Source organism: Prionailurus bengalensis, chromosome D1 (genome assembly GCF_016509475.1).
Source record: "Prionailurus bengalensis isolate Pbe53 chromosome D1, Fcat_Pben_1.1_paternal_pri, whole genome shotgun sequence".
Lineage (NCBI taxonomy): Eukaryota > Metazoa > Chordata > Mammalia > Carnivora > Felidae > Prionailurus > Prionailurus bengalensis.
The window spans coordinates 110,316,535-110,329,742 of NC_057346.1; the positions used below are offsets into that span (position 1 = coordinate 110,316,535).

General features: G+C 59.2%; 1 protein-coding gene across 6 annotated transcripts in view; it reads right to left on the reverse strand.

Annotated features, from left to right (window-relative positions):
• PC (pyruvate carboxylase) overlaps window positions 1-13,208 on the reverse strand; it is a 102,309-nt gene that overhangs the window by 13,193 nt on the left and 75,908 nt on the right. For all 6 annotated transcript variants that reach the window (XM_043581731.1, XM_043581733.1, XM_043581732.1 and 3 more), the window contains 9 exons: window positions 10,065-10,200; window positions 9,731-9,915; window positions 9,352-9,517; window positions 9,094-9,239; window positions 8,817-8,934; window positions 8,392-8,543; window positions 6,761-6,879; window positions 4,008-4,170; window positions 1,555-1,737 (listed from right to left, as the gene is read on the reverse strand). In XM_043581731.1, the coding sequence (XP_043437666.1) occupies window positions 1,555-1,737; window positions 4,008-4,170; window positions 6,761-6,879; window positions 8,392-8,543; window positions 8,817-8,934; window positions 9,094-9,239; window positions 9,352-9,517; window positions 9,731-9,915; window positions 10,065-10,200 (1,368 nt within the window). The remainder of the gene's footprint in view (window positions 1-1,554; window positions 1,738-4,007; window positions 4,171-6,760; window positions 6,880-8,391; window positions 8,544-8,816; window positions 8,935-9,093; window positions 9,240-9,351; window positions 9,518-9,730; window positions 9,916-10,064; window positions 10,201-13,208) is intronic.

Consider the following 13,208-nt stretch of genomic DNA (forward strand, 5'->3'; position numbering starts at 1 on the left):
TGCGGCCCCAAGGAACTAGAAACACGTGTCCCACAGCTGGCCTTCCCACCTTCCTCCCTGGGAGCCCCCTGGCCCTGGTCTCCCTCGTCCAGGGAGCTCTAAGGCAGCAGGTACTCGTGAACCTGCCAGGCTGTGGGACGGGTGGAGGATCCCATGGCCCAAGGGCCAGTCAGGGTCACCAATAAGGACAACACAGAGCAACATGGGCAGGCAGGCGAAGGGTGGCGTAGCCGGGCCCCACACTAGGGTCATGGTGTGGTCATGCTGGCCACCCAGCCCCAAAAGCAGCCCCAGGACGCCATGTTGGGAAAACCAAGACCCCTCAGAAGCAGCTTGAACACATGACGTCACAACGCATCTCTGTACGTGTGCAGGAAACCACCCCCAGACCAGGAGCCCCGAGGCTTCCCACAGACCCCCAACAAGGCCATTCCCTCTGAGGTGGGCCGAGGGCCCGAGGGGAAACAGCTGACCAAGCACTGGCCCCACAGTCTCCCTTCCTCCCTCTTCCCCTCCCAGGAGCTTTCTCGAAAGGCTACCGCACCCGCCGGGGCCGCTGCCACAGCTGAGAGGGCTGTCACAGGGCGCCAAGAGAGGACAGGGCTGCCTACGTGGCCTGACACCGCCAGCGGAGCCCGGAGCCCAGGCAGTCCCGGCGGCAGCCAAGAGGAGAAGGCGACACGGGGGGGGGGGGGGGGAGCCGCCAGCCAGGGCCCCAGCATGTCCCCCCCGCCCGCCACCGCCACCGTGCACGGCAAGCCAGGGAGGGCGTCCTCTGCACAGGAGCCTCCCTCCGGAGTCCCAGGAGCCGCACCGGGCGGCACGATCCACTGAGGGCAGAGCCGTTCTTCCCGCAGTGTCTACTGGCAGCACCTGCCCGGGGGATGCCCACGGATGTGTCAGCAGCGCTGGCCTCAGGGACAAGACGGTACGTGGCTGTGATTTCATCTCTAGCCACAGACACAGGTAACCAAGAGGCCAACAAGCATTTCGGGTCCTTGCCTGGCACCCGCGCCATGAGCCCCTGCAGCGGGGGAACCCTGGTCTCCCTCTGCCCCCGCTCGTGCCTCCCGCGCAGTCTCCCTTCCCCGGCCGTCCCTACTAAAGCACCCGACACGACGCAAGTGCCAGGCAAGGGGAAGAGGGGAGCGAGGGCAGACGGGGGTCTCACTTTATGCAAAGTGACCTCATCCACACAGGCTTGCGCTCTCACCCAGGGCTATCCTGGGATTGAGAATTACCTGGAAAGCTCGTTCAAAACGCAGGCTCTGAGGCCCCCACCTAAACCTGTGGGATCAGAATCTCCAGAAGGGAGGCCTGTGATTTGTGGACGGAACACACACTCCAAGGGATCTCACCTAAGAGGGCCAGGAAGGAGTGTGGGGCTCCCCAGAGCAAGACTCTCGCCTGTGGCCAAGGGCCAGTGCCCCCCTAAGCATCTGAGAAACCTGGTGCCCAGGCCCACTCCCAGCAATGGTAGAGCAGCCAGCAGAGTCCACGTGCAGCCAAGGACTGTGAGCGACCAGAAGGCAGGCAGGGCCCACAGCCTCTCACCTTTACACCTCGGACTCGGAACTCAGCAAGGGCTCTGCTCATCTTGGTGGCAGCCGTGGGGTGGTCTTTGCCATGGGCAATGACTTTGACCAGCAGGGAATCATAATGCGGGGAGATGACAGCTCCTTGGAAGGCAGATGCATTATCGAGGCGGATGCCCATGCCCTCTCCGCTCCGGAACACCTGCGGGCAGAAGTCAGGACCTGGGTCGGAAGGGGGAGTCAAGATGTGGCCCCCAGCCCAGGCTGGACAAGCATGGGTGTGGCAGGGCACTGGGACCGGTACCAGAGCACCGCGGGTTAGCCCCAACTCTGGCTTGCGAAGTTCTGCCTCACTCCCGTCAGCAAACCCAGGGGCATACCGACTTCTCTGGGTGCCACAGCCATGGCCTCCTTCTCCCTGAGAGGAGCTGGCAGGGGAAGGGGCAGGAGAGGGTAGGGGGCCGCATGTGCAGTGCTCAGGGGCTGATGCAGAGCCTAGCAGGGCGCAGAGAGGGGCCCCGGGCAGGCAGGGGCCAGATCCCATCGACCTTCCACCTGCCTGCCTGACCAACCCTCGTGCCTTGCAGATTCATCCCACAGGCGTTTGCACCCACTACGTGCCAGGCACCGGGGCGAACAGCTCAAAGAGAGTCCCTGCTCACAGGGGGCTCCCAGCTTGCTGGGCGAGGGAACGGACAAACAAGGAAATACAGACTGTTGACCGGGACGCTGTAGGATAAGAGCCCAGGGACAGAGAGAAGGCAGGCCAAGGGGTTTTTGTTTTAACATATACAGTAAAGTGATGGGGAAGGCCTCAGTGCCCGCCCCCCCCCCGCCCTCGTCAGTTTCTCTTCCTTCCAAAAGCGGAGAATGGGAGGGAGAGAGAGGGGCGGCAGAGGACCGGGCAGGCAGACAGGAAATACTCGGAGAAAGGACTGTACGTGAGTTTGCAGGAAAGCTGGTGCGGGCTTGCGTGCCCAGACAGGAAAGCAGGGCAGAGAAGGACGGGTCACAGAGGCAGACTCGTGGACGGGGGATGGAGGTTTCAAATCAACAGACGGAGACAGGGTCCTGGGGGGACAGAGGTTCAGGGTGTCTGGGGTAACCAGTGCACACAAGCACATCCGTGATGGGGACAGGGAGGAGTTTCTGCAGGGAGAGTGGACACCTGGGACAGGGGACCCCATGAGCACGGGTGAGGAAGGAGTGGGAGGGACAGCCCAGGGGCTTGGGACACCCATTGCACCATGTTTCCGCTTCTAAGGGACACAGGCCTGTGTTCGATAAAAAGGAACTTAATAAAATATTTAAGGGTGAACACTCAGCTGTGAGCAGGAACCGTCAGCTAAAAATATTCTGTGGTGAACCAGCCTCAGAGGAGTCAGGCCTCGGAGGGGGAGGGGGGAGGCAGCGGCGTGTCACAGGGCTGCCCCTTCCCCACTGAGGGCAGGCAGTCGGGGGCCCGCCCGCTGGGCGGCACTCCAGCCTCAGGGCTCGCCCCCACCTATGGCTTGGATTGCTCCAGAAATGGGACTCCAGTGGCAGTTCCCTGCCTCAAGCCTACCAACACCACAACTTTCCAAGTCCAGAGAGCTCCTTCCCTCCCCACATCGCTGCTTTCTCAGAGACCCAGGACCCATCTCAAAACCATCCTGGCCTTCTCCCTGGATCCCGGAGCAGAACCTGGCTTCCCGCACATGTCCTGCTTTCTCGGAGGCTCAGACCAGATGGGGAGGCAGCAGACCAGCAGAGCTGGTTCCAGAAGTAGGTTCCAGAAGTATCCTTAGGCAGTGTGAGATAGAGGGCCAGGGAACAGGTGCCCCAGCAGGTCAGAGGGCTCCTGCCCCAAGCAGGCCCAGAGGTTGGGAGCGGGGGCGGGGTGGCGGGAGGGAGGGCTGTCTGTGCTGAGAGAAGAGAGGAGGTACAGGAGATATTCCCGCGGGTGGAGGCACGGCAGGGCCCCCCTCGTCCGCCCACCCAGCCCCTGGCAGCCCCGAGCGAGCCTGCCTCCTCCTTGCCCCGCACCATCTCCCGACTCCCTCACGCAGCCTTAACGGGCCCCTTGCTCAGCTGGTCCCCACCACTGGGACATCTGGGCCCTGATCCTTTGCGGTGACCCCTGGGTCCTGCCCTGCCCATCACACTCCCTCAGACTGAAGTCAGGACAGAGGCCACCACTCTGTCTCTGGGCTCTTTTAAGAAGCCAAAGTCAAGGGCCTGGGCTTTGTTTCTGGGGACCCTACCTTTGGCTCCACACAGCTGGTCTGCCTCCTGTTCACTCACTGGCTCCTTAGTCTGCACTCATGACAGTCCCCGCTGCCCCCAGAATGCTCTCCCTGACTCTTGGACAGCACCTGGTTCCCCTGTGCCCTAAGCCAACCCAAGTGGGGGTCTTCCCTCCTGGCCAGGCCCACAGGAGGGTCTTCTCGTCCAGACTGAGACCAGGCTGTGCTCCATCAGGCGCTGGCGTACCTCGATGCGGCCAGTGTCTGGCTGGAAGCTGCGCGCGGGGTCCTCGGTGGTGACCCGGCACTGAATGGCACAGCCGTTGATACGGATGTTCTCCTGCCGCAGGCCCAGGTCGGGCAGGCTCCGGCCCTCGGCCACGTGGATCTGGGCATGGACCAGGTCCACACTGCAGGGGGGGGCAGGGAGGAGGGGAGCGTGAGGCAGGGGATGGATGGGGGGGGGGGGGAGGGAGGCTGGGGGGTGGTGCCCACAGCCAGGCCGGCCTCGCCCCACCGCTCCCTGTCCCACCCCTCCACCAGCTGGGGCAGTCAGTTCCTCCCAACCAGTCCAGCAGCCGCTGCCCACTGCCCACCGCCCACTGCCCACCGGCGGCCCTGTGCAGTCTGAGCAAGGAGAAGGTGGCAGCTAGAGAGGGGCCAATGGAAAGATTTGCATGTGCCTGCTCTTGTACTCCCACCAAACAACCCCTCCCCACCCTCGGCCCTTTTTCCCTGGGGTCTCTCTGTCCTCCTGCCTTCCCCAAACCCTCCCCGGTTCAAGCTGGATTTGAAGCCTCGGACGCTGCACCCAGAGCGGCATGTGCTACACCGTGGTGAAGGTGGGGGGCAGTTTGCGAGGGAACAGGGTTGTGAGGGCCAGGCTTGCCGAAGCTGTTGGGAGAGTCCGCGTGGGCAGGTGGGCGGGTGGGCAGGTGCCGGGGTGAGGACACCGCCCTTCCAGGACCAGGGTCGCAGCTGGGCTTAGCTCCAGACCCCGCCCTGAAGGAGACGTTAGTGTACAAAACTCTCCAAATGTGCATGATTTTATAAGCTCAGCCTCACTGACTGCCATGCTCCTAAGGACAGCAACAAATCCAAGAGGAACAGCTGTTTAAAAAAAAAAAAAAAACTCAAGGTTTTAAATTTATTGTCACTGAAGCTTGTGGTAAGGACAGGCTGGAAACTACACTGGCAGATTTTCCTCAGTGTTTTGTATTTCCTACTAAAGCACTTCATAGTAGTGACGGTGATTACCATGCATCACCACGTCCACACGCCAGGGACTTAAGGCTGGGTGCTCTTTTCAAGCTTGATCTCCACAATGACGCTCTGAGAGGCTGTCATTTCCATCAGAGGAGGAGCCTGAGGGTCAGAGAGGCTGCAGCTCGCCCAAGCTCTATGCGGCCAGTGACCTGGAAGGAACCTGTGCCCTGCTCTGTGGCTGTCTGACACAAAACCTCTACTCCGGAGCAAGCATCGACCCCCACCCTTAACAGACCAGGCTGGCAGCAGGCTCAAGGCTCATGAGAAGTTTTAGTGGCACAACTGGGCAAAGTCTCATGGAGCGAGAATCTGAAGCTGGAGCATCCACCTCAACTCAGGATTTACCTCAAGGGAGCAAGGAGTCTGGGGGCCTCTGAGCACCTGCTGGGCAAAGGCAGGTGCCCCACAGCATCCTCAATGTCAGGTGGGGTCAGAGGTCAGGGAAGCAACAAACTGTCAGGAAAGTCCCAGGGTGAGATGGACTGGCCCAAAGCCAGGGCTTAACACTTGAAGAGCTCAAAATATGTATCTTGAAACAACGGAATTGTTTGTCAAATGGGCAGATTTTTAGAATGTCCATACTCATTGCTTGTGGGAATACAAACCGAGACAAGCAATCTGGAAGGCTGATTAGGCTTTGCTCAGGTAACCACACCGAAAATGTTTATCCCCAGACCTCTTCACAGAGGAAGGGAAAGATTTAGGTGCAAAGAACATTAACTGACTACCCTTATAAGCCACAAAACCCAGAGATGCCATCTAGTAACAGAGGGCTATGTACATAAGTTATGATACACACACATCTAAAGTATTACAAAGAATACTGACCTGGAGAGTGCTTTCAACAATATTAAAAGTAGAAGAGGGGGGCCTGGGGGACTCAGTCAGTTGAGCATCCGTCCGACTCTCGATTTTGGCTCGGGTCATGATCTCACGGTTTGTGGGATCGAGCCCCACATGGGACTCTGCACTGATAGTGCAGAGCCTGCTTGGGACTCTCTTGCTCCCTCTCTCTGCCCCTCTCCTGATCACACATTCTCTGTCTCTCAAAATAAATAAACTTAAAAAAAATTTTTTTAAATAAAAATAAAAGTAGAATAGAAATTCTGCCCAAAGCATCTCAGTTGTGTCTAACTATTTATCTAGTAAAATACATACAGGTGGAACAAAACCACAAGATGTAGCGTGGGCACAGGTGATGCCGTGCTGGGCTGGCCACTTTCTTGACCTGAGTCCCCAGCTCTTCACCTGAAACCCAGAGCTTCCTCCAGCCTCCCCGTGGCCTGAGCCTCCTCACATCCCAGTTCTGGGGAGGGGGGTAGTTCTCCATATTTTTTTTATTTGCTCCTCAATTCTTACAGTAAGCATGTAGTACTTCTTTTTTTCTTAATGTTTATTTACTTTTGAGAGAGCGAGTGGAGGAGGGGCAGAGAGAGAGGGAGACAGAGGATCCAAAGCGGGCTCTGAGCCGACAGCAAAGGGCCCAGTGCAGGGCTCGAACTCCCAAACTGTGAGATCATGACCTGAGCCGAAGTCGAACGCTTAACTGGCTGAGCCCCCGCCGGCGCCCCAGCATGTAGTGCTCGCTAGTAATATTTTTTGTAAAGAGTAAGTGCCCAGTCGCCAGCTGCTCTCTACCACAGTGGACAGTGAGCTGAGCTCCCCAGCAGCCGCCTGCTGTGGATTTTGTAGGAAACCCAGAGGCCACACCCCACTCCCCCCTGCCCCACTCACTCAGTGATCTCCTCGGTGACGGTGTGCTCCACCTGCAGGCGGGAGTTGACCTCGATGAAGTAGTGCTTGCCGTGCTTGTCCACCAGGAACTCCACGGTGCCCGCATTCTCGTAGCCCACCTGTGGAGTGGCGCGTCAGCAGGGCCCGACCGACGGGGGCCTGCCGGCCACCCCGGCTCAGACGCGGCCACTGGGCTGGTTCCGAAAGAGCAGACTGAGGCAGACCCCGCCCCAAGAGACGGCGGGCAGCCCACCAGCCCTGCCGCCCCTCCCACCCCCACCCCCCCAACCCTGGGTGAGCACCGCCAACCCAGGGCCCGGACCCCTGCCCGGATGTCTCCCCAGGGCTCCGCCGAGCCTCTGCCAGCTTCGGCCGGCTTGTCTGGGCGAGACATCAGAAGCACCACCGGATCCAGAATCAATCAGTGCCCTCTCCCCGGCGGACAGGCCCCGCCACGCGTAGCCCGGCCTGTGCAGGGCCTTCTCGTTCTTAAAGGGTTTTCCCCTCTGCTCTACTCGTCCCCACCTCTGGCCACAACCCAAAGAGATGCCACCTGAGACAACCAACACTGATGATTCTAATGCAAAATTCAACCCTCATTCAACCGGTCTCTCTCTGGTCCTCCCAGAACCACATAGTAGACTTCAGTCAGTTCCCTCAAATCTATTATACCATGATACATGGCCTGAGCCGATAAATTAGACCCAACTCCAGGTAAGATTACTCCTCATATGAAGTAACCCAAATGACAACTCTAAATTAGATCCTAATCAATGCCTCCTATTAACTGTGGCTGAAGCCTCTCTGCAGAGCACCAACCCTGTCTTTCAGCTGGGGAAGGCTCTGGGATCATCTGCCTCCTGAGAGGTCTACTCTGAGAGGGAGAGCAGGACCAAGGCCCGCCGGGGTGCTGGGGAAGGCAGGCGTGAGAAGATGCCCCCGCTTGGCCCTGGGAAGGGGAGGCGGAAGTGGGGGCGGGATGCCTGGACTCTGGGGTCGGGAGGGGGCAGAGCAACAGACAGCAGGACCCCTGCTAAGGCCTGGCCCGGGCGGGCGCTCCCCCGGGCAGGCCTAGCGGGGCAGGTCACTGCTGGGGGAGCCGCCTCCATGACCCAGTAGAGCAAAGATTAGCAGAAGGAGGATCTGAGAATTCCATGGGTGGCAACAAATGTGATGCAGGGGACGGTCAAGAATGAATGGAAGAAATGCCTTAATAATGCTTCTTAATCCTGACAGAAACCACTGGATCTCATGCCTTTTGTTCCAGGGGTTAGTTGGTGCCACGCAGAAGCTCGATTTGCGCAGAGGGTGTGGCCAGTGGCCTCTTTCCCTCCTTCTTCTCAGCCCTTCTGGACTCTAGGCTTGGCCTCTGGGCCCGGGCCTGACACCTCTGCTCTCACACAGGGAGGACCCGAGGATGCTACCTCAGCCCTTTCTCCTCCAAGATGGTCCTCCCCCCTCCCTCCCAGAGCCAGTCACTCTGGACCTCCTAGCTCCCTGGCAGACTGTCCACATCTGGACAGCGACCACTGGCCATGAGGCCTAAGCCGGCAGCAGCTCAGAGGGAGCCTATAGGAACAGGCTCCTTGTCTCCACATGAGGGACTGTTCCTGAAGGCCCCCGCCTTTCACCTGCTTAGCAAGTTTGACAGAGTCACTGGTGAGTCGGGTCCGAAGCTGGGGGTCCAGGTGGGCAGCAGGAGCAATCTCAACCACTTTCTGGTGCCGCCGCTGGATGGAACAGTCTCGCTCGTACAGGTGCAAAATGTTCCCGTACTGGTCTCCTGCGGTGAAAGGTAAACCGGCCTCAGCCTCTCCAGGGACCAAAACACTTCGTGAACACCCCCAGCCCCCACACAACTACCGCGGCCAATCAACGCTTGCTCCCAGCGGTAGGGGGCAGCCAGGAGGGAAACCGCCACGGCCAAGGCCCGAGCCCTTCCTGGGGAAGGGTCTGCCGGAGGGACAGCTCCTGGAGGCCAGCGTCGTGAGCCCAGAAAGATCAGGCCTGCTCCACTCCTGCCTTGTGCTGTGGCCCCACAAACGCCCCCACTCACCCAGGATCTGCACCTCGATGTGGCGTGGCTTCTCAATGAACTTCTCCACGAACAGTGCGCCGTTCCCAAAGGCAGCCAGAGCCTCCGAGTAGGCCCGGTTGTAGTTTTCCTCCAGCTCCTAAGAGGGCAGGCAAGGCAAGCAGCCATGGGGCCCCGGAGCTCTGTCTCACCTTCTGCAGGACCACCCCCTTCTCAGAACCCCAGGGTCTGCTCTTTGGGTGGCCTCACGGCCTGGGGGGGCCCGCTGCGCCGCTCCCAGCCCTGGGCTCCTGCTCACCTCATAGCTGTGCACGACCCTCATGCCACGTCCCCCGCCCCCGTAGGCGGCCTTGAAGATAATGGGGAAGCCGTAGGTGTTGGAGAACTCGTGGGCCTCGTGCAGGGAGGTGATGGGGGCGTCTGTGCCAGGGACCACGGGGACACCTGTTGGAAGACAGGCATGTGGGTCCTCCCTGCCCAAACCCGCCAGCCCCCTCCTCGGACAGCCCCTCTTGAGGAGCCGTACGGCCCCCAGTGGCTCGTCCGCCATATGCACCTGCACTGATGGCGATGGCCCGGGCCTCCACCTTATCTCCCATCTTGCGGACGACCTCAGGGCTCGGCCCAATGAACCGAACCCCGGCATCCTGGCAGGCCTGGGCGAAGTCCGCGCGCTCTGACAGGAACCCGTAGCCAGGGTGCACCGCGTCCACATTGTTTTCCTGGGGGCAGGAGGGATCAGAGGAATGAGGCATCTCTCAGATTCCTTCACACAAGCCCAGACCAAACCCTGTGGCTCCCATACCTGCCCCCACCTCACTCGTTCCATTCACTCATTCATTCACCCAGTCACCTATCCACAGCACTTACTGTGGGCTGGCTTGGGGCCCGGGCCCAGCAGGGAAGGCACGGGGTCCAGGCCCAGCCCGGCTCACCTTGGCCACCTTGATGATGTCTGGGATGTGCAGATAGGCCTGCACCGGGGCGAGGCCGCGGCCGATGAGGTAGGCTTCATCTGCTTTCTGCCGGTGCATCTGGCCTGTGTCCTGCTCCGAGTAGACAGCCACGGTGCGGATGCCCAGCTCCGTGCAGGCCCGGAACACACGGATGGCAATCTCACCTTGGAGGAAAGGGGCAACAGGCCAAGACGTTAGATTCCTGGGTCCTTACAGAAGCAGAGGCGGGCGGGGAGCTGGTGTACAGGGCAAGGGCAGAAGAGGGACGCTAAGGCTGTGCTGGGCTCCTCTCACTGGGCCCAAGGGCACTCACCTCTGTTGGCCACCATGACCTTCTTGATGGGCTTGTACTCCAGGCGCCGGACGTGTGGGGAGGCAGCAGGGGCAGTGGAGGCTCGGCGGATCCCCAGGAGCCTCAGGCCCCCACGGATGGTTCGGAACTTCAGCATCTGGAAGTCAAGAGCCGGGTTGGAGCAGCCTCGGCACAGAGGGTCTCCCTAGGAAGAGTAAGCGTCCCACCCCAGCCCCGCGGCAGCCCCACACAAAAGCCAGCACCCTCTCCCTCCTCAGTTCCCGGCCAAGCCCAACACTCCCTGGGGGGCTGACTGGCTGTAGGGCAGGGCGCGAAGTCAAGCCCAAACAGAACCCAGCCCACCCTAGTGCCCTGACAACTTTCATAACACTTCAAGCTCTCAAAGCAATCCTGGCAGTGAACCAGAGGCCCTGTGTTCCCTCGCTGTGCATATTGTCTGAGTCCCCTTCGGTGCCCTCTGCGGGGCCCGGCAGCCCGGGTTTGAGAACCTCCCACACCACGCTGGCCCCCGTGTCCCTCCATCAGGGTTCCGCCTGGCCAGGCAATGAGGGTGACGACAGATCTCCCGAGGAGCCCCCCTGCACCAGTGCTGTCTCAGGAAGCCATCCAAGCCTCCACTCAGACTTCAGAAGTGCAGACTTCTTCAAATGGTGGCAGAAACCTCCTCTTCTAGAGGCCACTTAAAGTGCAGCGATCTTCAGCTATTACCGTGCTATCTCCCCCTCACAGATCCACCAGCAGCCCGATCCTCTGAGATCTGCTTCAGATAACCACCCCCCCCCCAACCCCCGGGGAGGGAAGCTCTTTCCTGGCAGAGCTTCACGAACCCACCGCCTTGGCCATCGACGGCATACACGCCAGAGAGCAGGCCTGAGGTACAAATCTCGCCTCGTCCTGGGCACCGAATGCCTGCTCTGCTCACGGCCACAGGCGGATCTGCAGCTGGGACAAAGCCCCGTAGAAAGAGCCCAAACCACCACACGGGGTCAAGCCAAGAAGAGGCAAAACGCTCCTTTAGGACAAGCGTGGCAACAGAGCAGTAAACAGAAGCGGTTAATGAACCCTTAGCAGTTTCACCTCAGGAGAAAACACAGACAGAAGAGAATAGTGAGGTGGCACTTTGCCTATTAGATTAGCAACAGTGTTGTGCAATAATCAGGTTCAGCACTGGTAAGGCCTATGGGAGACAGACCCGCAGGTGAGGTCTGGAGATCAGGGCAGCTCTCTGGAAAGCTCCCTGGAAACCCTATCAGGAGCCTTTGAAATACTTACACCCCTTGGCCCAGTCGTTACCATTCTAGGAATCCAACCCAAGGAAATATTCTAAAATGGGAACCAAGATGGGTGCAGAAAGATGCTCAAAACAGTATTATTTACAGTAGCAAATAATTAGAAACCACTTATGGATCCAACAGGAAGACATCTATACAAACAGACATTATGTAGCCATTAAAAATGAGTGTTTCAGGGCACCTGAGTGGCTCAGTGGGCTAAGCGTCTGACTTCGGCTCAGGTCATGATCTCATGGTTCGTGAGTTCGGGCCCCACATCGGGCTCTGGCCTGACAGCTCAGAGTCTGGAGCCTGCTTCGGATTCTGTGTCTCCCTCTCTCTCCACCCTTCCTCTACTTACATGCGCGCACTCTCTCTCTCTCTCTCTCTCTCTCTCTCTCTCTCTCTCTCTCAAAAATAAACATTAAAAAAAATGAGTGCACAGCTCTGATGACATAGGAAATGCTTATGCTAGAATGTGATGCTACAGAAATTTAAAAGGTAAAAATATGATTTCATGAAGCTTTTTTTTTTTAGGCAAGGAAATCAACTGGAAGGAGCTCTGTCAGCACATCGCTCACTCCTATGTTCTAGAATTGGCTCAGTGTTGGGTTTTTTCCTTCCTTGTGCTTCTCCAGTCTATACTTTCTCCACCAGAGATGTATTATTTACAATTAGAGGCGCAATGAAGACATACAGGAGAGAGAGAAGATCTCTGCAGAAAAAAAGCTAAGTAGAGCACCCGAACCGTCTCCCCGAGGGAGACAGAGAACTCCGCGATGTCCTGTGAGACGAGCTGCCAGTGAACGAGGCTGGGCCCTCTCCCCACAGCACGGTGGGGCCACCTCACCTTCCGCACCTATTGCCCGGGAGAACAGGCTATGGGTCTTCCTCACCTGTCTACAGGTGAGCAGCCTCACAGCAGGTGACACGGGCCCCAACAGTCACAAACCTCCAGAAGTTTCCAGGGAGGCCCAATCTTTTCTCCCACCTGGGTGGGTTTGCTCCTACCATGTAGGAACTTACCCACTGCCTCGTGTTAAATGCCCCCTCACACTGCCCTCTCCCTTTTCCAGAGACAGAAAGGGATCCCTGGAGGCTAGGTGGACAGTGGGTGCCAGCGCCTCCCAGCTCACAGTGACGACACAGGGAGCCCGAAAAACCCCCAGGCCTCGGTGGCCATTCCACACACATTCTCGTGTTGGATCCTCACAGATGCTGCAGCCAGGCCTTCCCTGGCAGCTCTACTTTACAGATGCAGAGCCGGGATCTAGGCGGGAGCCTCCAGATGCCCCTGAAGCCATGTCCAAGCAGATCAGGCCCTGGGGTGCAGGAGAGAGCCAGGCAGAAGCTCACAGAGAGGAAAGGTCAGGGCCTTCTTGCCAAAGCCAGAGCAGTGGAGAAAGAGGAGTAGAGAGCAGCCCCGTCTAGCTGCTGGCGGCCCAGTGCTCAAGCCTGGAGTCCACAGGCCTGGGACTGCCCCCCCAGTAGGGTCCCCACAAGCCATGAGATCTGGACAATCAAGGCCTCGTTTCATCATCTGTGAAACCGGGCACCCCACTCCCAACCTCGACAGGTCGTCCTGGGGATCGCCGAGCCCGGCGGTAAATGCTGGGCCGCGATCACCATCTTCCCACCATCCTTTCTTCCCACAAGAGCACGGGGACAAGAAGGAACCGTCTCCATGCAGCCCCACACAACCCACGCCCCTGAGCCCCCTCCACAGCACCAGGCCCACCGCCCCAGGGCACCTGGCCCATGCGCAGTTAGACCCGCACTCAGGGGGTCGCAGTGGGCCCTCCCCACAGCACTCACTCTGCACCAGCCAGGGGCCCACAGCTGCTTCTGCCCAGGGAGGCCACGGGCCAGCGGC